This window comes from Helianthus annuus, chromosome 15, assembly GCF_002127325.2.
Source record: "Helianthus annuus cultivar XRQ/B chromosome 15, HanXRQr2.0-SUNRISE, whole genome shotgun sequence".
Classification (NCBI taxonomy): domain Eukaryota; kingdom Viridiplantae; phylum Streptophyta; class Magnoliopsida; order Asterales; family Asteraceae; genus Helianthus; species Helianthus annuus.
Window position 1 is genome coordinate 170,843,420 of NC_035447.2, and position 26,720 is coordinate 170,870,139.

Here is a 26,720-nt window from a genome sequence, read left to right on the forward strand (position 1 = left end):
CGTTTGAAGGTTCAAGCATTTATTTAGGGTTACTATACAATATATTTACCCTTGTTGACATTTATAACCCTCGAATTTACATACTTTCAAGGTTTGTCAAAATTAGTCCTTTATTAAATACAAATGCCACGTGTAATCAAATGACACGTGTTAACACATTATTGGACGCAAAAATTCGAGGTGTTACATCCTCACCCCCTTAAAATAAATCTCGACCCGAGATTTACTCAAATAAATAGGGGTACTTTTCTTTCATTGTGTCTTCGACTTCCCACGTATATTCGGGACCTCTACGAGCATCCCATTTGACCTTTACAATCGGTACGTGCTTTCTTCGAAGTTTCTTCACCTGTCGATCTTCAATCGACAAAGGTTTTTCTATAAATTTTAAGCTCTCATCTATATGCACATCTGCGTGTGGGATCACCAATGATTCATCGGCGAAGCACTTTTTGAGATTGCAGATGTGGAACACATTGTGAATTCCATTGAGCTCTTCAGGCAAGTTCAACTTATAGGCGACTGACCCGACCTGTTCAATGACCTCAAAAGGTCCTATGTATCTCGGACTCAGTTTGCCTTTCTTGCCGAAACGCATCACCCCTTTCCAGGGTGATACCTTAAGCAACACTTTTTCACCTACTTCGAAGTAAAGATCCTTACGTTTTGGATCAGCGTAGCTTTTCTGCCTATCACGGGCAGCCTTGAGACGTTCCCAGATCTGGACAATCTTGTCCGTTGTCTGGAAAACAATCTCTGGTCCCGATAATTGGACCTCTCCTACTTCCGCCCAACAAACAGGCGATCTACATTTCCTACCGTATAATGCCTCGAAAGGCGCAGCCTTTATGCTGGTGTGGTAGCTATTATTGTAGGAGAATTCGATCACGGGTAGGTTCTTATCCCAGTTACCACCTAAATCGATCGCACATGCACGAAGCATGTCTTCTAGCGTTTGAATGGTACGCTCACTCTGACCGTCCGTCTGTGGATGGTAAGCCGTACTGAAGTTCAAACGCGTGCCCAAGGATTGCTGGAAACTCTTCCAGAAGTGAGACGTGTACCTGGTATCCCTATTGGAGATAATAGTCACAGGTATGCCGTGTAAGGCTACAATCTTATCAACATAAAGTTGGGCTAACATATCGGAGCTATACGTCTCCTTGATGGGTAGAAAATGAGCTGATTTAGTCAGCCTATCGACTATGACCCATATTGTATCGTTTCCTTTCCTGGTTTTGGGTAACTTGGTTATGAAGTCCATAGTTACGCATTCCCACTTCCACTCGGGAAGCTCAGGCTGTTGTAGCAAGCCAGACGGCTTTTGGTGCTCGGCTTTGACTTGAGCACAAGTCAAGCACTTTGCTACATGGGCGGCTACAGACTTTTTCAAGCCTATCCACCAATAATTTGCCTTTAAGTCTTGGTACATTTTGTCTGCACCAGGATGGACTGAGTATTTGGAACTATGGGCTTCCTGAAGGATAACATCTCGTAGTCCTCCATAAATTGGAACCCATATACGTCCGTTCAATCTAAGGATTCCATCCTTGCTAAGAGTCAACTGCTCCTCAGTTACTCCCAGCTTTTCATTAGGATAATTAGCTTCCAACACAGCCTCTCGCTGTGCAGCTAATATCTTCTCAATCAAATTGTTCTTGACTTCAATGCTCTTGGCATTGATTCGAATAGGTTTTACCCTTTCTTTCCTGCTTAAGGCATCAGCGACCACATTCGCTTTGCCGGGATGGTACCTGATCTCGCAATCATAGTCATTCAAGGTTTCCATCCAACGGCGCTGCCTCATGTTCAACTCCTTCTGGTTGAACAGGTGCTGGAGGCTTTTGTGATCAGAATAAATCACAAATTTAATGCCATAGAGGTAATGCCTCCACAATTTTAGTGCAAATACAACGGCACCCAACTCCAAGTCGTGGGTGGTGTAATTCTTTTCATGCACCTTTAATTGCCTTGAAGCGTAGGCAATCACCTTGCCCTTCTGCATAAGCACACACCCCATGCCTGTGTGTGATGCATCGCAGTAAACTACGAATTCATCTGTACCTTCAGGTAGTGTCAACACAGGTGCGTTGCTCAGCTTTTGCTTCAGGATTTCGAAGGACTCTTGCTGCTTTGGGCCCCAAATAAACTTTTCTTTCTTCTTGGTTAGAGAAGTCAAGGGCGCAGCAATCCTTGAAAAATTCTCAATAAACCTCCTATAGTACCCTGCTAACCCCAGGAAACTACGGATTTCGGTAGGCGTCTTTGGCTCTTGCTAGTTCATGACTGCCTCTACCTTAGCGGGATCCACTTGGATACCACGCTCACTCACAACGTGACCTAAAAACTGAACCTCTCGTAGCCAGAATTCACATTTCGAGAATTTAGCGTAGAGTTTCTCACGCTGTAGTAATTCGAGAATGCAACGGAGGTGCTTCTCGTGGTCAGCTTGGTTTTTGGAATATATAAGGATATCGTCGATGAAGACTATGACAAATTTGTCCAAATACGGCTTGCAGACGCGATTCATGAGATCCATGAACGCAGCCGGTGCATTTGTGAGCCCAAAAGGCATCACTAGGAACTCGTAATGACCATAGCGAGTCCTAAATGCTGTCTTATGTACATCCTCATCTCTGACCCTTAGCTGATGATAGCCCGACCTCAAGTCGATCTTCGAGAAATAGCTTGCTCCTTGCAGCTGATCGAATAGATCATCGATCCTCGGCAAAGGATATCTATTCTTTATGGTCACTTTATTTAGCTCTCGATAGTCGATGCACAACCGCATCGATCCGTCCTTCTTCTTTACAAATAGGACTGGTGCTCCCCAGGGAGATGAACTAGGTCTGATAAAACCTTTCGCCAGCAGTTCATCCAACTGGGTCCTCAGTTCTTTCATTTCCGTTGGAGCTAGCCTGTAAGGTGCTCTAGCTATCGGAGCCGCTCCAGGAATGATGTCTATTCTGAACTCCACTTGTCTATCTGGTGGCAAACCAGGTAGTTCCTCAGGAAAAACCTCGGGATATTCAGAAATGACAGGAAGATCCTCGATCTTTGGCTTAGGTTCTTCAATTATCTGAGCCATGTAAATTACACAGCCTCTGTTCAAACACCTAGAAGCTTTGAGCATAGGTACGTCCTCGGGCAATCCGAACTGTGTATCTCCTCGAATGGTAAGCGAATCACCACTCGGAGTCTTTACTACTATATGCCTTTTGCCGCAAATGATTTGGGCCTGATTACGGGATAACCAGTCCATGCCTAGGACTATGTCGAAACCCGCTAGTTTGAAGGGAGTAGAGATAGGGGAAAAGAATGGTTCTTAATGGACATTTCACATCCCTCTAGAACAGTAGAGACGGTTTCTATCGTGCCGTCTGCTAACTCTACCTCGTATTTCGCATCAAGGGTTTTGATAGGCATATTTAGTAGTTGGCAAAATTTCTGGTCTACAAAGGATTTATCGGCGCCAGAATCGAATAGTACTCTTGCAAATATATTATTTACGAGAAAAGTACCTGTAAGCACGTTGTCGTTCTGGACCGCTTCCTTTGCATCCATGCGAAAAACTCTCGCATTTGACTTCTTTGTCTCTTCCGCCTTCTTGGCATACTTAGGGCAGTTACTCTTGATGTGCCCCTTTTCATTACAACCATAGCAGGTTGCATCCTTGATCTTTTTGCACTCCACAGTCTTATGGTCCTTGGACTTGCATAGTCCACAGGAAGGAGTCTTTGATTGCGACTGTGAGTTTGATGCAAATCTGCATTTCCCAGAGTGGGGTTTCTTGCAGATTTTGCAGTTAGGCCTTTCACCAGCTTGCCCATCTTTCTTGGTCTCAGCCCCTTTCTTGCCGTCACCGTTTCCACGGTGCTTCTTTCCAGATCTTCGTGAGGTATCATCCTCACGTTTTCTCTTCTCAGCCTCCTTGCTCCTTAGTGTCCTCAGACGGACAGCGTCTAAGGTGAGAGACAAGGAGAGGTCAGTAACTGACCTGAAGGTCGTCGGCCGAGAGGCCTTTACACTCGCCTTTATTGCGGGCTCCAAGCCCCCAATGAAACGGGTGATTCTTCGGGGTTCTGGTGTCACAAGGTATGGGACTAGGCGAGACATCGTATTGAAGCTCGTCAAATAAGCCTGGCAGTCCAGGTTCGTCATTACCAGTGACACAAAGTCAGCCTCGATCTTCTCAACCTCATGCTGAGGGCAGTAGTTTTCCTTAATGAGAGCAATAAATTCCTCCCATGTCATCTTGTATAAAGCAGACTTACCAGATGCCTGCACCAACGCTCTCCACCATGCCAGGGCCTCGCCCTTAAATGACTGGGACACATACTTCACCACATCCCTCGCTGCACACCCGCTGATGTCCACAATAGTGTCCATCTCATCTAGCCAGGTGATACAATCAACAGCACCTTTCTCCCCTGTAAATTCCCAGGGCTTACAAGATACAAAATACTTGTAAGTGCAACCCTTAGCATTTGATGCATCAGTATATTCTCTATCGCGATGAACGCTGTTCTCAGTGGACGAGTGTTTGTCGTCATCTTTATTGGGTTGAGAGGGTGGTTTGGAGTGTGTCTTTGGTTTAGAGGGTGGTTTTGACACGGTTCTGCCTTGGGACTCAGTATATTGACGATCAAGAGCTGCCTGAACAGCATTGTCAATCAGAGCCTTCAGTTGTGCGCCTGTCAAATGCACTGGCGTATTGTCGTAGTCATCTTCATTAGTATGGCTATTCTCTCCGTTGGGATCCGCCATTGTAACTTGAATCTGTTACAGAAGATAACAAAATTTTATTCCGGAGTTTATTATATAATTGTCTTTTATGACAATTTGTCAACCATGGTAACAGAGACCATATTTGGTTAACTTATTATTTCATTACATATTAGGATTTGAATATATCCTATTTCAGCTATATAAATAGTATTGGCGGCATAAAGCCTAATCACGAGGATGTTTTATAATTTTTACCGAGATTTCAGAGAATCAAAGGCATAGAGATTTGAACCGTAGTTCTTTTATCTCTTTCTGACAGGGAGTCATAGACCACCACTGCCTTTTGTCGTTATAAGACAATTATTACGGCCCATAGGCACTACACCTCTAATGGATGTTTTAATATGGTTGGCCCGTAGGCACTACATCTCTAATGGATGTTTTAATATAATTGGCCCGTAGGCACTACATCACTAATGGATGTTTTAATGGGGTTGGCCCGTAGGCACTACATCACAAATGGATGGTTTAATATGATTGGCCCGTAGGCACTACATCACTAATGGATGTTTTAATAAGGTTGGCCCGTAGGCACTACATCACTAATGGATGTTTTTAATAATACTGGCCCGTAGGCACTACATCACTAATGGATGTTTTAATAATACTGGCCCGTAGGCACTACATCACTAATGGATGTTTTAATAATATTGGCCCGTAGGCACTACATCACTAATGGATGTTTTAATAAGATTGATCACCTTCATTGGTGATTTAACCCACGATTCATAAATCATTTAGTTGGGTTTTGAAATCCTTAAGGATTATTGTATAAGAATGACGTGCGTGATTTTAACGAATCACATCTGCCATGATTGTTAACATGCGTACAGAGGTTAACAGGGAATCAGAATCTTTTCAATTAGGTCGTACCATCTTGACTGGATCTTAAAAGACACCAAGCTAGGTTTCACCTTTTAAGATTCTTTATCTAGGCAGATCAATATAAAAGGAATGGTTTTGATTTATTTTATACATATTAAAACAAAACTCATAAAATACATTCCATAATCTCAAATACAATTACATATTGCCCTAAACGGGTCTTTCAAATAGTACATACCTCCTTAGAGGTATAAAATAAGTGACAAGTCCACGCAGGGACTAATACAAGATAGGTGTCCATGTAAGGACTAAAAGATAAGTCCACGTAGGGACTGAAATACGATAAGTGTCCACGCAGGGACTTATTTCAAAGTAGAAATTACATTAGTACAACTATTAAGGGCTAGTGGTCACGTTTCTTCTTTTTGCCCTTTAGTAGGTTTGCCAAACCCTTGAGAAATCCTCGGTGGCTTTTCTTTTCTTCCTCGAACTCTCTCTCCACACGATCTAGTCGATGGAGTATCTCTTCCTGTTCAGGAGGAGAGAAACGTGGTTGCGGCGCTTGATGCGGAACTGGGGGTCTGGGAGGTATTGGATACCCATGAGCTGAGTAGTCCGGTGGTCCCATGTTCCCATGTGCTCCGTCAGGGTAGCGCGCATTATATCTTGCCGACACCACATATGGGTCGCGCTCATAGCCGTAGTTGTATTGTGCTTGTGACGGTTCGAACGGGTTGTAAGCCGTTGGACCCGTGTAAGCACGTATGGGTTGGTCATACCCAAATGGTGGCGAATTTGGTGCAGCTGGTGCGGAGTTCGCCTCCTGTATAGGACTTGAAGGTCCTTCTTCTTGTAGTGGCGGATAATGGCTACTACTAGAGTGTCGAGGAGTGCTGAAGTGGATACCCCCTCCTCCTCGTGTAGACATACGAGCATTTGTCCTCCTACGCCTCGGCGGATCAGGTATTACTGGTTGCGTCGGTGGCGGAGGTGGTGGCGTAACTGCCACAAAGCGTGAATCCTCAGAGGGATCCTGTGGATGTCGTGGTTGTTGTGATGTCTGTTGAGGTGGCGTGTAGTACCACTCATGTCGGTCAAACAACGCTTGGAAACAATATAGTCACACCCCGATTTCCACGTGTCTCACCAGTGGGCCCGGTGGGGGATTACCGTGACGATGTTGGCAACAATATAGTCAAACCACACAATTATATAAATGCACAGCGGAAGCTTTAAGATAAATATATAAACTTCAACCTCTGGTTGTAATATCAAATGTATTACAGAAGTTGAATATATCCACAGCGGATCAAAAGTAATAAATATTGTTCATTCAGATGCAGCATCGAGTTTGCGAGACTATGTACGATGCTTAGGACGCCTATACCAGCCCATTTCGTATAGTACCTGCACTTAATCTTTTTGGGGAAAATACGTCAGTTTACACTGGTAAATACATTCAACTGACACATTTAAAAATGTTTATTAAAATTGATTTGAATGCACAAGGCACAAACTCTTTTATAACTTGGGAAAATTATTAAAATCTTGTGAACGTTTTACATGTTCTTTTATGCGTTCAGTAGCCCGGGTCGTGCCGGGTTAAAGATTTATAGACACACCACATTGCGTAAAACCGTAGTATAAAAACCAACGGCTACGTCTTTTAATTTAATGTCGACAATATATACCGGGTGTACGCCTACACCGGGATGTCGATGGTCGTGGCCATTTCGTAAAATGATGCCAAGGATATCCGGGACAACGGTCATTAAACCCCCCAAAGGCTTTTAAGAAACAAAACTGTTTAAATGAGCCGATCATATTATTTAATTAACCACCTAAGCGATGGAAGAATATAATGCTCAATCAAGCGGTATTAATATACCGTAACCCAAGCCCATATAGGGGAAATAAGTTAAAGTATTTACCTTTGCAAGTATATTTCCTTAATTTGATTTAGTCACCGATAGCTTTTACTGGGGCTCCTAATCTGGAACGAAGGTTTTAATTAACCTCTTAGAATCCTAACGAGTCGTTATAATGGCCGTAGCCTAGACCGGTTGGTTCCGATATGTGAATATGGTTTAATCGCGTGAAAAGGCGAAAACCGAGAATGGAGTGCGATTCTGACCCAACAAGTTCAGAGACTTGTTTTATATGGGTTCATGGTTCACACTCTGGATTTTGGGGTCCAGATAATATAATTTGACCCGTATCGGCTAATTTATGAAAACTAGTTTCATAAGCCGAACCGTGTGCGCAATAGGCGAAACGGTTAACCATGAGAGTCCTACGCTTATTTCCTAAGTCAATATGCCTTAAAGAGGTTGTGGTATCAGTAGGATACCTTCCGTGATGCCCGTAACGAGTTTTAGTTAATATTACGCCCCGTAGGGGTTTTTCGGTCATTTTAAAGACTTTTAAAAGGGGTTTTCGAGTTCTACTGGAAATCTGAGTTTCCCGAACATCTTATAAAGCTTAAAATACTTTATTTATTATTTAAAATCAGTAGCAACTGGAATCGGGTCAAAAGACCTTGTAGAACTCATGTTTTGGCCGAAAAGGGCATATTCGGTATTTACCGAACCGTAGCCATAACCGCAGGTTATGAGCGAGGTAAAAATTATTAAAAATCTTTAAAATTCCCAAAATATTAATTTATAACAGTGGGTAAAAGTTTTGGTGACGAATCTTGGTTTAGATGGGCGTTATGCTAATTGCGCCGTTTATTACAAAAGTTTATTTAAATTACGCTAATTAGCATAACTCTCATTCTAGACCTCGGATTGACGTGAAACTTTAAGGACATGCTTATAATTCAATAAGCAAGGTTCTGGTCCGTTCATGTGTCCGAAATACTCGTTTTATTTTCAAAATGGCGTTACGGTCAACTTTTAGGCGATTAACGGAAATGCGCAAAAGACTCGGATAACTCATGAACCGATTACAGAGGTTTATACCATCATGTAACCTGGTCCTAAGAGTGTCCTAAGGTATATCTATACCTCACTAAAACGGGTCAGAACTGAAGTCAATGCAAAAGTCAAACTTTTGCGACATTCGGCTCCGAACCGGGTCAATATAGCAAATGGTCGATTCAAACGAGCGCAAACAAGTTTATATACTTAATATCATATTTTATGAGTGTCAAAACAGGTTTCTTAGTATGTACATTACAGATTATGCATAAATCGCTAAAATAGCTTTCTGTTGACTTTTTAAGTGCGCGTTTGACTCGATATTTGACATAGTTAGAGTGGTGATCAGGGGGAACCCTTTTAGAGGTTTATTACCCACATAAATACCAACTCAAAACCACTTTTGATTCGTCATAAGACTGAACCATTTGCAAGTTATTGTAATGACAACCGTTAGTTACGATGGTTGGTTTATAAGCTAAAACTATGGAAATGTAAGACCAAAATGGTTATGAACGACTTACAGAAGTGGTATCTTGCTTAGAGAGCAGAAGAGAATGCTAGAGAGCTCTTGGAATGATCAGATGAATGTGTTTTGTGTTGTGTGAATGATATGCACATAATGTGGCTATTTATAGTGAAATTTGGGCTCTAGGATCATTACAACACATGCTACACTGAGTATGGATGATGGGCAGGTGCCCCTAAGTGATATGGGTCGAGTAGGGGGCGCCCATGCCTCATTGATTGAGGTTTTGATCATTCACAAGCTCAAAAGGCAAATAGTTATTAACTTTCTGCATCTGGGCGTTTTACGCGGCCCGCATGAGAGTTCCATGCTTGTTTAATGCGGGTCGCCTGGGATTCAAATAACAGGCGCGTAAAACAGGAGGCTCGCGGCCCGCCTACACTTAGGCTATTACTTAACGCGGGTCGCGAGAGGCTTGGTTTCCAGAAATTTTAAATCTTTTGAAATGATTATCAGAATCTGGTAATTAATAACAAAATCTTTCGTAATGATTTACCTGACCTTTCGGGTTTGAAGGGGTAACTTTGCGGTTTGGCCCTCGGTTAATTACAACTAAGGACCTCGTGTTATTTACCCGCATTATTAAGTCCCCGGTTAGTTTATTAATTTATTCAGAAAGCCTTCACTTTCATTATTGACGCTTTTAACCCTTCTCCTACGAATTCGATCGTAACTTTCTCGTTTCATAACGAAACTTCGCGAAATTTATATATTATATTTTAGTGAGTGTATAATACCGTTACAAAGCCTTGGGAACGTTAAAGGGTCACTCAGAGGTATAATTAAACATGTTGACACAGTTAACCCCTGTAGCTTATAATCTCTCACTTTCTTTCGTGTTTCGCTTTCGTACGATCCATGATACATTCATTTGAAGGTTCAAGCATTTATTTAGGGTTACTATACAGTATATTTACCCTTGTTGACATTTATAACCCTCGAATTTACATACTTTCAAGGTTTGTCAAAATTAGTCCTTTATTAAATACAAATGCCACGTGTAATCAAATGACACGTGTTAACACATTATTGGACGCAAAAATTCGAGGTGTTACATGTCCAGATCCCGTTGACCCGAAAAACCTGAAAAAAAAAAGTTCAAGAGATTGAAAAGTCACTAAGAAAAGATGTCAAATGAGGGTTTGGTGTTTTAAAAGGTAGAAGGTGTTTACTTAATCGATCGCAACAGGTAATAAAACCTAAGAAAACACAAAATTTTATGTACACATGCGTCATATTGCACATTGCACAATATTACTATTATAAGGCATGATATAAATGCAATATCATCCAATTACATGTTGGACCCTCCAACTAATGCATTTGTAGACCACCATGTAACTAATGCATTGCGAGATGAAAATACACACTTTAGTCTTCCATATGATCTTGTCAAAAACGTCCCTACAGAAGATAAATACTTTTATTTTTTAATTATTTGTATTTTTTTTTTTGTTTTCATGCCTTAGGGCTGTTTGTTTAGCTCTTAATGTGGTTTTAATGGTTCAAACTGTTTGTTTCACGAATAAATGTCTGAATATTTGTTTTCAGACATCTGTCTTTAAATGATTAAGTATTATATAGAATCTGAATGATTAAAACCTCTAATCTGAATGAATCAGACATCTAAACGATTAAGCTTTATACTAACTTTTAATGGTCTAAAATCAAAATCTCTTGGTCAAAACCATTAGGCGAACTAGGGGTGAGCAAATTTAGGTCCGGACCGAAAATAACCGAGAACCGAACCGAAAAATACCCAACCCGACCCGAACCCAAGTACCTAGGTATTTAAATCGGTTCCAATTTTTCATATAAAACAGGGTCGGGTCGGGTCGGTTCTCGGTTTTTTTCATGGTGAAACCCGACTTGGACCTATGGACCGGAACCGACCCTATATTTAGGGTAGTGAATCGGTTCTGTATTTTATGTTTGACCGGTTCTCAGGTCGGATCGGGTAATAGTCGGGTAGGGTCTGGTTTTTCCTTTTGCTCAGCCCTAAGGCGAACCAAACTAGTTTCTATATAGAATCTCGTCGGTCTCCAAGTCTACCATTGGAATCTGAATCTGGACGATCAACAACAACTTCCATTATATTTATCGATCACCATCTTCAACATTCCATGATCATGAACAACAACAGATCCCCACTTCATTCATTTCTTTCAATCTTCCTCAACATCCACCCTCATGAAACCCACACCGTTTTCTACTCCGCTTCATCTTTCTTCTTCGTAACTCCTACACCCACATCACCAATTCAATTTTCATCACCATTCCCACCTTCAATCTAATCTTTTTCGACTCTTGTTTGCAGGTATTGAGTGCTTACTTTGTGGTTTTACCCTTAAGAGATGAAGGGGCTATATCATTGGGTATAGGGAATATTCCAGGACTGTTTTTAGGGTCTTTGATGCTTACCCTTATTGCTGCACCTCTTTCTACACTTATCTTTTCTTTGCCCAATCTTCCTAAACCTAAGGTACACTGAAAAACTGATTTTTTTTTTTTTTTTTTTTTTTTTTTTTTTTTTTTTTTTATGTTTAGGTTTTGTTGAATTGATAAATTAGTAGTTGATTCTGCTTTATGGGTAGGTTTGTTTATGTAAAGAGGTTAGTTGATTATTGTTAACTTGATATTTGATCGCTATAGCGCGCTACGTAACGTGTAGGTCTAGGCTTGCTATTAGGGTTGTAGCGATAAATAGCGATAATAGCGACAATTTATTTATTCTTTTGTTTTTTTTTAATATAATTAGCAATATTTAAATCTAGTTATAAAGTAGCTGGGTTTTAGTTTTTTGTTAAATATACATGTAAAGAGTAAATTATGTTTTTGGCCCCTGTGGTTATATCACTTTTAATATATTAGCCAAAAATAAGAATTTTTAACATATCTGCCCCCATGGTCTCTATAAGTAACCATTTTGGCCCATAAGTCTAGAGATCATGGGGGCCAAAATGGTTAGTTATACAGACCATGGGGGCTAAAATGGTTAGACTAAGGGGCCAAAATGGTTAGTTATAGAGACCATGGGGGCAGATATGTTAAAAATTCTTATTTTTGGCTAATATATTAAAAGTGATATAACCACAGGGGCCAAAAACGTAATTTACTCATGTAAAATAGCATATATACCATGGTATTTTGATATAAATATACATATAAAATTAAGAAAATAATTTTCTAGTGTATCGCTATTTATAAAATAGCACCGCAATTTATCGCTATTCGCTATGTAGCATATAGGTACCTTATCGCTATTCGCCATTAACAACTATTTATTTGGGAGAGATGGATTGTTTTGGATTTTGATTTTTTGGTTAGTTTTAATTAGAATGCGTTTAGCCGGTTATTTTCTGCTTAATTTCCAGCAACTATGTTGATATCTATGATTTTATATAATATTTTGGCAAATTGGGTTTTTAATAATCCGAATTATTACCCATTGGCTAATAATAATAATAATAATCCATTGTGACCGTATCTCCATTGACACTCTTAACCTTTACTTTTGTTGACAAGGACGATTCCACTCTTAACGGAAAAGTAACTTTGTCTGCCCTTAACGATTGACTGGTTTTTACCTCAATTCATAGTTTTCAATAGCGGTCGCTATAGCGAATAGCGTAGCGTATAGGTCGAAGGTCGCTACAGGGTATGTGGCGAGCCGTGGGTCTCACTGGAAGCAGCCTCTCTATTCCTACGGGGTAGAGGTAAGGTTGTCTACATCTACCCTCCTCAGACCCTACCTTAGCTTTGCTATTGGTGGGATTTACCGAGTGTGATGATGATGATGATGATTTTCTATATAAATAGCGATTAAATATAGCTACGAAATAGTTGGATTTTTAGGTTTTGTTAAATACACGTATAAAATAGCGTATATACCAGGGTATTTTGATATAATATACATATGATTTTTTTTTTTAAATTCTAGTGCATCGCTATTTATAAAATAGCGCGGAGCGCCTATTATTTATTGGTATTCGCTATGTAGCATATAGATATCCTATCCTTATTTGTCACTATTCGCCATAAACAACCATGCCTCAATCAGAATGTAAACGAGATAAATGAAAGTTAGGGTCAGAAGTAATTATTTTGTTAAAGTGGAACGGCCGTTAACAACAAAAATATAAGTTAGGAGTGCCATTGCTCATATTGCTAGTACAGAATGGTTGTAAAACAAGGTCTCCAAGGCCGAGTACTCCCTGAGTAGTCGCTACAAGGTAGGCTGCCGAGGCGACTTTCTTCAACTCCGACTAATTACTCGGAATCGATCAAATGCGGTCAACATTGGTCAAAATCGGATCTAGTAGGTCAACTCGGGCCGAGTTTGACTTAAAATAAAATAAAAAATAATTTCTATGCCTATCATGTTAAAGAATGAATATCAATTTCACGTATTTTATTATAAATATTAGTAAATTTATGTTATTTTACATAAATTTAATTTCCGAAAACTAATTTCTTTATAATTTGGCATCTCCGAGTACTCCCCGTGTACTCTCCGCCTAGGCCGAGTACTCTCAACTCCCCGGTCGACCGACTAGGGAGCGCCTAGCGACTTTTACAACTACAGATTATTATCAGCCAATGGGTCATAGTTTGGATTATTAAAATCCAGTATGCTTGATCTTTTTACGATACTTCAATAAAGATACCCGAGTTGAGTTGTTAAGTAGATAACACTTCATTGACGCCACACATTTTGGACTACAATTGTTGTGTCCATTTTGTGTTTATCTGTTCTACATGCCACACTTTCCATAAGCAGTGGCGGACCCAGGAATTATTTGCTGGGGGTGCGGATGAGTGGTTCAAGCAGATTTTCAGGGGGTGCGGTCGGGATTTTTGCCTAAAAAATACACTAATTTTTTTTCAAGGGGTGCGCCTGCCCACCCTGGGCTTCACCTGGGTCCGCCCATGTCCATAAGCATCAAATATCTTAACACATATGATTTTATGTTCTGATTGCCATTGTGAATCCGGACTCTGTACGTCATCGTGTAATAAGTTTCCGTTGGATTTCCAGGCTTTGGTATTAATATACAGGTTTTTCAGCGCAAGTCTTGTGCTATTCTTTATATTATGGGTGGCGTCGTCTCCCGAAAACACATTACCAAACTTTAAGGTAAAGATAATTTTTTTTTTTTTTTTTTTTTTTTTTTTTTAAAGTTGTTGCTTAAAACACTTTTTTCTTACATTTTCCCTGAATCATTTGTAAACTTTTTAGGGTTTCCTTAACATGTCATCCACCATAAAAGAAGACTTAAAGGTTGAAACTTCGTCCGCTTCTACAAAGCCTGCCGATTGGGACAAACATGGATGGTTTTACATTTCCGTTAGAATATGCTTCTTCTTATGGGTATAGGCTGTTCCGTTTTCAACTTGGTAGTTAATGCGGTAAAAAATCGGTTATCGGTCAAGGACCGATATTTGAGATATCGGTAATCGCGGTGGGATATTGGTAATTTATATTAGTTGAGATATCGGTAATCGCGGAAACATATATACCTAAAAAATTTCTATACGAAAGTACTCAGGGGCGGTTCATAGTAGGGGTGTGGCAGGGCCACGGGCCGGGCAAGTTTTTCGGCCGTAGTGCTAATTTTCCGCATTTCGATCGAAATTTTTATATATACTATGTTTGGCCCGGGCTTGCCCGGGCTTTTTTTAGTGCCCGTGTCTTTCGGCCCTGGCACGTTCAACGGGCAAGATCCGCCACTGAAAGTACTATTCATAACACTACGCATCGAAAAGTTCGGGGGGGGGGGAGGATTAAGAAGAAAGGTACTGATATCGGGAAAATTGGTGATATAGGGTCAAATATCGGGCGAGATCGCAGATAATGTCGGTACCGATATTCTGACCAATTATTTTGCACCGATATCTCACCAGGGGACCGATAACCGATATATCGCGATATTAACTACATAGATGATCACAAATAAAGAAGTAATTTCTCCCTTTTCTTCAGGTTGCTCTGCTAAATCTTATAACTATATCGTCAACATGGGCAAGAGTCGCTGATGTCATGGACAACGAGGTAAATATGATCCCGTATTGCAAGTATATCTTTGGTACGGTGGTCATGCGTGCTTTAATTCCATCTTGTGTTCAGTCAGGTTCAAGACTGTTTGGATTTATCGGTGCGGGTGCGACTTTCGGTCAGCTTTTTGGTTCATTGTTCGCCACCGGAATGGCCTGGTTGGGACCATGTATGCTTCCAGTTTTTGCTTTTGGAAATTGATTTTCGCTATTAATAATTAATCTGCGTTTTAATATTCGCTTATTAACTTTCGTTTCTCGTATTCGAATTGTTTTGGCCTCTCGTTTTGCCAGATCTCCTGCTATTTGCTTCGTTGATGATGGAATTCGCTGCGCAATCATCGAAAATGATCAATAAAGAATTATCTAATCCTTTGGAAGAACTACGTCCTCTCAGGTCCTTATATTAGTTATTTATAATACCTTAAAACAAAATGTCAAAAATAACCCTCTAATTTTTAAATGTCACTTTGACCCCCTTAAGTTTTTAAAGTTTCGAGTTTACCCTAAAACTAATTTCTTACGTTTTTATTTTTATGTACGTGTTGGTATAAATTCGAGTTCGTCTACGCTTTAACGTAATTTTTTGTTTGGAAACGAGTCGGGTCAGTTATATAATATTTTATTATTTTTATGTACGTTTTGACTTGGACTACGTTTTGACATAAGTTTGTTTGGAAATAAATCGGGTCAAATATAATACGTTTTCATTCGACGGTATAAATTTGAGTTATTATACATTTCAACGTAAATTTAGTTCGGAAACGAGTCGGGTCGATTGTAGTCTATACTTTAAGCGTATGACGCCAACACGCATGTTTATTTTATGTACGTTTTGAGTTGGTCTACGTTTCAACGTAAATTTTGTTTGGAAACCAGTCGTGTCAAATATAATATATTTTCATTCAATGGTATGAATTCGGATTACTTTACGTTTCAACGTAAGTTTAATTCAGAAACAAGTCGGGTTGATTGTAGTCTATAATTTATCACTTCGCGTATGGCGGCGCCGCAACGCGCGGCGGGCAAAAGAACTAGTTTATTACATTTTGCTTCATTTGTACCACATAACATAGAATCGTGACTTTTTTTTTTAATCTTTTTTTTTTCTTGTTTTTTAGAAAGACTGAAGTTGACCAGCAGGATGAGATCGGTGAAGTAGATACATCCGATCACAAAGAATCTTCACCGAAAGCTTCGAGTTCAACTATCGACTCTACAACGCCTCGGTTCTGGGCTTTACTGGATGGATTCTGGCTTATATGGTCATCAAACTATTTGTTGTGTGTCTCGTTATTCTTGTGGCTAAGTGCAGTCACCTCTTCGTTCTTCTATTTTCAGGTAAAAACGAGTCTTATTTGTAGATGTAATAAAATGGGCGACCTGGCTAGGGGAAATTGGCCTGTAATAATCCCACCTCAGAATATTCCCCCCACCAGTCCCACCTTTCACCTATTTTTCCTATAATGGTCCCCCGTTAAAAAAACTTAACGGAGTTAAGCTTTTTTCCAAATTACAAACAGATTTTTTAGGGCTTTTGATTAGAACGACGATACGAGTCCATTGATGTAAAACTTGCCTCGAAACGGTGCTCCAAACGATGAAAACGGCGCTCCAATTCGAGTGTTTAAATTTCCAATTAACCAAAATCAAGTCACTTGGAGCACCATTTCGAAGTAAGTTTTACATCAATGGACTCGTATCATCGTTCTGATCAAAAGCCCTAAAAATCTGTTTGTAATTTGGAAAAAAAGCTTAACTCCGTTAAGTTTTCTTAACGGGGGACCATTGTAGGAAAAATAGGTGGGACTGGTGGGAGGAATTCTGAGGTGGGATTATTACAGGCCAATTCCCCGCTGGCTAAAAGATGTTTATTTGTCCAAAAAAGTATATTTTATATAATAAACTACCCTCGAACATGATTTCAATATTTATATTATTTTTTTATGTTCATGCTGATTTATTTTGTTATTTTCATCTGCAGAAAGTAACAGTAATTGCCTTAACTGTTACAACTCCTACCGGAAGACGACGGTTATTTGCACAGATCAATAGTTTTATTGCTGTTTTTATCCTAGCTGGACAGCTTACTTTAACGGTATCTCATCTCTTATATTTAGTTCTCTGGATATAATTTTATTAAAAGTGACCCAATCCATATATATCATTTAATTTTTTATATATTTTTTAGAGTTAATTGCCCGGATGGTCCCTGTGGTTTCACGTTTTTTCACGTTTAGTCCCCACCTTTTGAAAATAGCAGGTATGCTCCCTATGGTTTGTCATTTTGTTACTCGGATAGTCCCCAGAGTAAATGTCAGGGGACTATGCGAGTAATAAAATGACAAACCATAGGGAGCATACCTGCTATTTCCAAAAGGTGAGGACTAAACGTGAAAAAACATGAAACCACAGGGACCATCCGGGCAATTAACTCTTTTTTTTATAATGCTAGCTTTAAGTAGTTTATTTGGTAAATAGAAAATGTCCACATTTCGACTAACAAAACCGAACCAAACTCTGTCCAAAAACTAAGTTAACTGAAACCGAACGGATTCGGATCCAAAAAAAACCAAACTTTTCGGTTTGGTACTTTGGTTTTAGTTTTACACAAAAACCGACCCGTAAATGATACTTTCCAACTGTTGTATTCACATCTTTTAATTTAAATTCAGGGCCGGATTCTTACGGTAGCTGGGATTACTATAGCTCTTTGCGCTGCACCATTCACTGCCTTCTTGAATTCAATCGCAATTGCTGTTTGGCCTACTTATGTAGCAGTTGCTATCTCAGAGACCGTTCGGAAGGTTTGTTTATCTATTTCCTTGAAGCTATAGATTCGTTTCCTTAACTTAAATTCCCGATATCGTTTTGCAGGTGGTAACATATGTTGTAACTAGGCCAGGAAGAGAATTACTATTTACTGTCGTCTCACAGGATGAGAAATACAAAGCAAAGGTAACCCCCCCCCCCCCCCACAACCCAACCTGTTCATCTAAAATAGTTAGTGTGTCAGATAAGCCCAAAACTGACATGCAGGGGTGCTAAAGGGGTCGAATTTGCGGGTAAATATGACCCAAACACGACCCGTTCAACCCACCAACCCGAGCGGGTTGACACGAACCCGACCCGTTTAGCTAAACGGGTTCAACCGAAAACTGACCTGAACCCGTTTAGATTAAACGCAACCCACGAATTTCGTGTTAGGTTTGTGTCGTGTCAGAAATTCACACCCCTACTGACATGTTTCATTTTTTGCTAATTTATCTGTTTTTACTTGTTTGACCCGTTAAAGATAAAACCTAATCCAAAATCGACGTATTGATAAACGGGTCAAAATTGTTACCTCTATTCAAATGTCTTTTATCTTTTGGGGAATTGGCCTGTAATAATCCCACCTAGACCTTATTGGCCATTAATAATCCCACCTCAGAATATTCCCCCCACCAGTCCCACCTTTCATCTATTTTTCCTACAATGGTCCCCCGTTAAAAAAACTTAACGGAGTTAAGCTTTTTTCCAAATTACAAACAGATTTTTTAGGGCTTTTGATTAGAACGACGATACGAGTCCATTGATGTAAAACTTGCCTCGAAACGGTGCTCCAAACGATGAAAACGACGCTTCAATTCAGGTGTTTAAATTTCCAATTAACCAAAATCAAGTCACTTGGAGCAACATTTCGAAGTAAGTTTTACATCAATGGACTCGTATCATCGTTCTGATCAAAAGCCCTAAAAAATCTGTTTTTAATTTGGAAAAAAGCTTAACTCCGTTAAGTTTTTCTAACGGGGGACCATTGTAGGAAAAATAGGTGAAAGGTGGGACTGGTGGGGGGAATATTCTGAGGTGGGATTATTAGTGGCCAATAAGGTCTAGGTGGGATTATTACAGGCCAATTTCCCTTATCTTTTTTCACCACAATATGTATATTTTGTATAGGTATGTATAGATGTTCTTGTACAAAGGTTTGGGGATGCAACGGCAGCTGGGATGTACAAATTACTTCATAGCACGCTTGATGGCAAAATAACTCACATTTCTCTTTATGCTTTGCCTGTATGCAGACTCTTTGTCAGTTGTTACTTTATTATGTTCTCGATATAAAATACATAAAATTTAATACGCGATTTTTTTTTGTTAGGTCTGCGTTATATGGGTGGTTACAGGATTCCACTTGGGACGCCGACAAACACAATTGGCGAAGTCCCAAACTCTTCCATCCTCGTAAAACTTTGTTTTGTTTGAGGTAAGTTGTCATATGTTGTTACATGGTTTTTCGTAATTCATGTGAATGGATTTCAAAATAACATAGTAATGTTCCAAATTCGATAAGTTAGGGGAGGGGGTAATATTAAATTTTAGATGAACTATGCAAAGCATTGCCTCTCTCTCTCTCTCTCTCTCACACACACACACAGAGACACACTGTATATGGTATATTCAATACAGTTTTAAGTAGAGAAACTTCTAAATATTTTCGTACGTAGTGCCGGTTAGAATGTTAGATAGGGATATAGAGGTGTTGAATGGGTCGTGTATGCAGGTTAGTTGGTCGATTCTGACACAAACACAAAAATTTGGCACGGACCTAAAATTCGTGTCAGACAGATGAACCTAAACACGGCACGAGTTTTGTGCGGGTTGGCACAAACAAAACCGTTTAACCTGGATTTTTTACTTTATAATACTCTTTTTTTGTATATAAATATTTTAAGCTTACAAATTTACGACAAAAAAACAAATATATAAAATAATGACATTTAAGCTATATAATCATCAGTTTATGTTATAAAATAAAACTTTTCCTTTTAAAATTTATTAAATTATCGAGTTAAACGAATCAACCTGCGAACTCGCTAGGTCGACCTAAAGACAACCCATTTAGTTAAACGTGTTTGCACGCTCGACTCGAAACCGATCCAAACCTGTTTAGACTTAAACTAGATCCGTGAATTACGTGTTAGGCGTGTGGCGTGTTAGAAATTCACACCCCTAATCATATATAATGAGATAAGAGAAAGAGATGATAAGCGGTTATACAACTTTCTTACGAATCACACTTGAAATAATAAGTACATGTGTTTATGTGGTTATCACAATTCTTTGCTTAGTTTTATACTGAAATGCTCCTCTCTCTCTCTCTATATATATATATATATATGTGTGTGTGTGTGTGTGTGTGTGTTTTATATTCACATATATAGTGTAAGTTATATAAAAAAATCCTTATATCTTTAGATTGAAACTTGTTATGAATTTACATCGAAATAGATGGTAAACGGGCAACAAGCCGCGCTGCTATCCCTTTTTGAATAGCAAAACTAAGTATTTAAAAAACTACGTCCATAGGTCTCGGGGTCATAACATTACTATCCACACATGCATCTTTAGATGATTATTTTATAATAATTTTGTAATATAACTATAGTTGAATCTATTAATTTATACATTGAGTTGGTTCATGATTTATCAACTCACTTTGTCTACATAAAAAGGAAGATTGTCCCAAAATGATGGGATGTGAATGCTTCTCAAGTATTGAAAGCTCCTTTTGTTTCTTGGTTTTCTTTCTTTTGTAGGTAAAGTTAAAGCCTTTTTTTTTATTCTCTTTATACAAGGGGACTCTACATGGACTCTAGACATTGATTCATAGTGGATGCTAAATCTATACTAGCGGATGGATAACCGTCGCGAAATTCCTGACAAACATTTCTAATACATTTTCTATGATGAAATATCCGAAACTTGTACAAGTTATCGTGACAATATTGTTTAGGATTTTAACATTTTAGGATGGGTAACAAGGTCTCACCAATTTTCCAAAACTTGGCAGGAATCTTGTACATTAAGCTTAAAAGTAAAATGTTTCTTAACTAGGTATTGCTCTAATGCTCTATATTTTGTTGTTTGTGTTTCGATTTGAATATCATGATGATATGATCGCATGTAATAAAGAGGTTTCGTCTCGTAATCTATGGTTACAATTTGAGATCGGGCTTAGATTCTGGATCGTAACTTGTAAAACAATAAACCAACATTCTCGGTCCTCTTCTAGGTTAGTGGCTTAGTGCCGGTAAGACCAAAGCGAAAGATGGTTTACGCTCCGTTTTGATTCAGTGAGTCCAAAATTGGTTAAATCTTCTTTTACTTTGATCTAACTTCTTTCAAACAAGAAATTATGCTTCATCACTAGTCAAAAGTTTGAGATTAGTAAAAACTCAGTTTATTTATTTATTTATACTTTTACTAGGTTAGAACCCCGTGTATTACACGGGTTGATTAAATATATTTTTATATAATAAAAAGTTACTTTTTTAATTATCCGTGTATCACATGAGTTGAATAAGCACGTGTACTACACGACTTGAACAAATATAATGTAATCAGTTAACACACATAGTCGTCAAAATACGTTTTTGATAAAAAGAACTTTGATATGCTATTTACCTATTAGAACATTTTGTTTTTTATTTTTCTATTATTAGGTTATAAACTTATGTATTACAAAAGTCCATTAAATCCACTTATTTCTTCTTTCCGCATTCATGACCCATTGCTTTGTACCTAAATATTAGTTTTTATTATTCCCTACTTAATACATGTAATCTCAATCAAGTAATTAAAACTAAACAGGAAAACAATTACAAAAAATAATATGCACTTATCAATTTGAATTCACATACAGAACTAACATGAGGCTATCAACCTGCAAATATAGCTTGTTTGGCATTTAGTCAGCGAAACGCGGGCTGGATCTTTCCTCCGAGTGGATGTTGATAGCTCGGAATGAAAAGGGGCTTGCTCCATGTGAATGACCCCATAAATTTAAGAGATCCAATTGTGTTTGACTACATCTCCGGTGAAAACAGAGGCAATTTTGTTTGGGTTTCAGGCAGTTTTGCGTTTGCACCACATCCCCATTTCATTTTGCGAGTCAGTTGATGTCGGTCATCAAACGATAGTGGGATCCTCACATGTTTGGCATGTGAGGGAAATAAACTGAGATAATTAACTTCGTTAGTCATAAAGGATTAAACCAGCAACAAATATAAACTTCAAGGATGTTTTTAGCAAATTTTAAACATTAAGGCTAGAACCTGCAAGTTTGAGGAAACATAAAGGACGTTTTGTGCAATTTACTCGCAAAATAATAAACTAAAGATAAGTATAAAGATTATATTAGAAGATAAATATAAATATAGAGATATAGTTATAGATAAACGTCGACTTAAAATATGGGATAACTTGATAAATTATTTTAAAACTTGTAATTTTTAAGATAAAAATAAACATAAATATATGGCAAGAAAACTAAAAAAAATAGATGTCTCTTGTATCGACATGTGTCCATCAATTGGTTTCTTTTATTATATGTATAGATTTGTAGATACACCTGATACCCGATGGGTAATGAGTAACTGCATATCAGAACATAGCCAGTTATAGACATGTTTGAATCTGTTCTAATAACATGAAACCATAAATTTCTAATCATAGATCATGAAACATCATGCCCCATTCAAAACAAATCTAATCATCATGTCACACAACACAAATCGAATATTATCCTGAGAATAGGCTAAGATTAAATGATAAAAGACGCAAAAGCAACAGCAAATTCGGTAAATCATCCAACGTTCTTAGTTCTTACTCGCCATGCCAAGCGAAAACAATGTCTCCAAGAGCCGGTTTTATGTCGTTTTTCAGTATCTTCCGATACTCGAACGCATCACCACCCGATTTCTTCACCTCTACCATATGAAAACCGGTAGTGATTTCAAATATCTCCACATCAATAAACAATGAAGTGTTTCCACTTTCACAAACTTTCTTAAACTTTAACAAGCCTCCTTTGTTCTTACCAATTTCCATCTTTAAACCGGTGGCGATTTGTTCCATTTTCGATATAATATCCGATGCGGGCTTTAACGAAGTAAACTTAACTTCATCCTTTTGATCATTTTCAACAAACAAACCCGATAAGTCGAATCCGGTTGATAGAGAGATGATATCAAAAGCGTTAAAACTCGAAACCTTATTGAAGTCGGGCTTTTTCGGGTCAAAAAGCGGTTTGACGATGACATCAGCATGACACGAAGGCGGGTCCGTTTCCAAACTGTTCTTCATCTGTTTAGCGTCGAATCCTTCGTTAAACCACGAATTTTCCATAATCTTGTTCATGGATATTCTAGTAACTGGGTTCGGGTCAAGAATTCGTTTTAGCAGCTTACGAACGTCTGGTGGAAGCGAACTCGGACACTTATATTCAGCCTTGCTGATCTTTTTATACAGCTGCATGATATTCGAGTCCTTAAACGGAAGTTGACCGGTCAAAAGAACGAACAAAACCACCCCACAAGACCAAATGTCAGATTTAGCACCATCATACCCTCTTCTACTAATCACTTCAGGCGCCACGTAGGCCGGAGTGCCACATGTCGTGTGAAGTAATCCATCTAAGTGCGTGCACGACGCGTGAACACTTAACCCGAAATCCGTTACCTTTAAATTTCCATACTCGTCTAGCAGCAGGTTTTCGGGTTTTAAATCACGGTGATACACGCCTCTACTGTGACAGAAATCAACGGCACAGATCAACTGTTGGAAATACTTTCTTGCAACATCTTCTTTCAACCGTCCTTTAGCTACCTTATCGAAAAGCTCACCGCCTTTTGCGTATTCCATTGCGAAGTAGATCTTCGTTTTGGTTGCCATAACTTCGTAAAGCTGAATGATATTCGGGTGTTTTACCATTCCCATAACCGATATCTCGCGTTTAGTTTGATCGATCAGTCCGACTTTCAAAACCTTTTCTTTGTCGATCACTTTAACGGCTATATTTTCGCCCGATATCAAGTTCCGGGCATGATAAACTTTAGCGAAATTACCTTGACCGAGCATTTTCCCAAATTCGTACTTTTGCATCAACACGTTTTCCATATTCTCCATATTTCAAAATTAAAATCTAGTTAACCGCTACTAACTTATCTTATTACCTGTTAGGATAACTACTAACCGTCTTCAACAAGGTCGTGTTTTAACACGACAGGAAGCCCACGAATTGCATATCGATTGTGCATTTGCGCATAAAGAATGAATGTGTTTTGATGGTTGAATCCAATTTCATCAAGCAACACGAGTAGATCATATGGGCTTGCAACCACGCAGCTTTTAAGGAAGGTATTACCGACGTTTGAACACATCATTCCGCATTCCTAGGTAGTTGACAGTTTCTATAACTAAACTTCTGCAGAAAATGAAAAAAAAATGGAATGTCAAGTTTGTTAACCACATTTATCACTAATCTAATCCACATACGAGTTATGACTATCCAAGATAGGGCCATCGGTTCAATATAACTTTTTAATTAGCAGATTTAACTTAAGCAGATAAGCCGTTTTAATACGCAATCCTAACCATCTGATTCTATCTCCAAATCGAAAATCTCCTATGGAGAATCAAGGATCACATGCTCTTCACAAATAGCCCCCATTTACATAAGGTTTTTTAAGGGAAGTTCGGTCATTTTACCCAAACTTAACGGCAATTAGCCTTAATACTCAAAGGTATTACAAAACTGAAACCATAGAACCTAAGCCTGTTACTTGAAAACCTTAGTATTCAAACGTACTACGTTTGGTAAACCACGACGACCATCTATATAACTAACTCGAAACATTCATACATAGAATCACAAGCCAAACCAAGCATTGTACAAAACATGTATAACAAGTGATCAGATGCTCAAATCAAATCTTCACAAATAGCCTCCATTTACTTAAAGGTTTTTTAAGGGTATTTTGGTCATTTTACCCAAACTTAACGGAAAATTTAATACTTAGCCTTAATACCACGGTTTAAAAGAATGGAAATGAGTTTCAAGGCGTTTTCCCTTCGCCTCACGAGGCATACGGCCGAGGCGGTATTAATAAATAAATATAAAAATTATACTATTATAAAAATAATACTACTAACTAATTTCATCATCAGATTCATCAAAATCATCAAAAACACTCGTAAAAAAGACATGAAATTCTTGAAATTGACACAAAAAGTCAAAAACATCAAAAATAACTATCAAAATCCCCTGAGGCGCAGAGTTTCTTAACGCCTCACCCCCTCTGAGGCGCATATACAATAAAAACCGCATGAGGCGCGCCTCAGACTCGTTTTTTGGCCGTTTCGCCTCGAGGGACGCACGCCTCAAGCGTTTTCTTAAAACCATGCTTAATACTCAAAGACGTTACAAAAACTAAACCATATAACCTAAACCTGTTACTCGAAAACCTAATTACTCAAACGTATTAAACTATCTACATAACTAACTCGAAAACATTCATAAACAAAATCACAATTCAAACCAAGCATTGTACAAACCCTAATTCTTAACCAGCTGACGTCATCCAAACAACAATTTCACAAAAAAAAAAAAATTAAAACCTAATTGATCATCCACAACATTTCATAACTGTTTAAACAAACATAGATAAGCATATAAACACATGTTTCAGTTGAATTAAATTACCTAAAATAACTTGCTTTACACGCATCTTCAATCATAACAGCTACAAACATATTTATCTCAACAAAACCTAACATTTCATCATCGATTACATTTCCTCGAATTTGACAAAACGCATAATATTAACAAATTATGAAACAAAACGCATAATAATAATAACGGAAACTGAAACGAAATTGAAAGTAGGCGTTACCTATTTGAAGCGAGAATCAGAGGCGTAGATTAGAGATTGACGATGAGATCGGATCGAGAAACTGATCAACTGCGAGATCCGTACATATCGAAGAAGATATGGAGAAATTGCATGATGATTTGAGGATAGAGTGGGACTTTGGTTTTTGAGTGTTTGGGGACACGTGTCGGTAGGGGATAGGGTGGTGGATGATGATGATTGGTGTAGGTGTAGGGTAGTCGGGTGGGGGTAGGGTATAGGGGATTTTAGCCGTGAGTTGGAGTTGAAATTGGTTGGTTTTGTAGGTTAGCCGAATGTTTCGGCTTAATAGTTTGTTGGTGTTTGATGCAGGGATATGTCGGTTTTCAGTTCGGTACAGTACTAGTGTTTTATGATTTTTGCCTTCAAATATCGTAACGTATTGAGCATTTTCGATATCGGTACTTAATTTTGATGATTTTCGGGATTGGTATCGGAACAGCCGCACCAAGCTCATCCCTAGTTTGATGTATGACTTTTTGATTCAAAAGTTGAAATTAAACTAAGAATAGATATAAATTGTTTGGTTTTTTAAAGCAAATTGGATTTTAATAATCTAATCATTAGATGGTTGGTCAATATTAACCCTACCTTTAAATTTCTTTACTAGCAGTCTCACATTTAAAAAAAAAATCCCACTCAATCTCTGTTAAAAAAACTAAACTTCGTTAAGTTTTTTTTTTTTGTCTGAATTCCAAACTAATGTTTTGGGTTTTGACAAAACAAGGATACAAGTCGATTGATGTAAAACTTACCTCAAAACGGTGCTCCACGCGACTTGATTTTTGTTAATAGGAAGTTTAAACACCCGAATTGAAGCATCGTTTTAAGGTAAGTTTTACATCAATCGACTTGTATTCTATTCTG

The 26,720-nt window shown here is 38.5% G+C and overlaps 2 protein-coding genes across 4 annotated transcripts; one reads left to right on the plus strand and one right to left on the minus strand.

Moving 5' to 3' along the window:
* The first annotated feature begins 11,090 nt into the window (after window positions 1–11,090).
* On the plus strand, window positions 11,091–21,028 carry LOC110912781. Of its 2 annotated transcripts, none has more exons than XM_022157588.2 (14): window positions 11,091–11,297; window positions 11,381–11,545; window positions 14,102–14,200; window positions 14,303–14,434; window positions 15,047–15,115; window positions 15,191–15,287; window positions 15,412–15,514; window positions 16,239–16,458; window positions 17,102–17,215; window positions 17,793–17,924; window positions 17,995–18,075; window positions 19,060–19,176; window positions 19,262–19,366; window positions 20,700–21,028. In XM_022157588.2, the coding sequence occupies exons 1-13, from the start codon at window positions 11,187–11,189 to the stop codon at window positions 19,346–19,348; spliced, it is 1,527 nt and encodes a 508-aa protein (XP_022013280.1). In that variant the 5' UTR covers window positions 11,091–11,186; the 3' UTR covers window positions 19,349–19,366; window positions 20,700–21,028. The 2 variants fall into 2 exon arrangements, with proteins under 2 accessions (XP_022013280.1, XP_022013281.1); XM_022157589.2 differs by having other exon boundaries at window positions 20,739–21,028.
* Window positions 21,029–22,464: 1,436 nt separating this feature from the next.
* On the minus strand, window positions 22,465–26,075 carry LOC110912782 (CBL-interacting protein kinase 2). 2 transcript variants are annotated; one of them, XM_022157591.2, is made up of 3 exons: window positions 25,836–26,075; window positions 25,646–25,712; window positions 22,465–24,367 (listed from the first exon to the last, which is right to left on the minus strand). In XM_022157591.2, exon 3 carries the CDS (start codon window positions 24,067–24,069, stop codon window positions 22,768–22,770), a length of 1,302 nt encoding a protein of 433 aa, XP_022013283.1. In that variant the 5' UTR covers window positions 24,070–24,367; window positions 25,646–25,712; window positions 25,836–26,075; the 3' UTR covers window positions 22,465–22,767. The 2 variants fall into 2 exon arrangements, with proteins under 2 accessions (XP_022013283.1, XP_022013282.1); XM_022157590.2 differs by lacking the exon at window positions 25,646–25,712.
* Between the last annotated feature and the right edge of the window lie 645 nt (window positions 26,076–26,720).

Bases quoted from the DNA above. Each gene is read 5' to 3' on its own strand.
- LOC110912782 (XM_022157590.2), bottom strand. From the start codon at position 24,069: ATGGAGAATATGGAAAACGTGTTGATGCAAAAGTACGAATTTGGGAAA.
- LOC110912781 (XM_022157588.2), top strand. From the start codon at position 11,187: ATGATCATGAACAACAACAGATCCCCACTTCATTCATTTCTTTCAATC. The intron at 14,435-15,046 runs GTATAGGCTGTT...CCTTTTCTTCAG, and splicing joins GAATATGCTTCTTCTTATGG to GTTGCTCTGCTAAATCTTAT. The intron at 16,459-17,101 runs GTAAAAACGAGT...TTTCATCTGCAG, and splicing joins CTTCGTTCTTCTATTTTCAG to AAAGTAACAGTAATTGCCTT.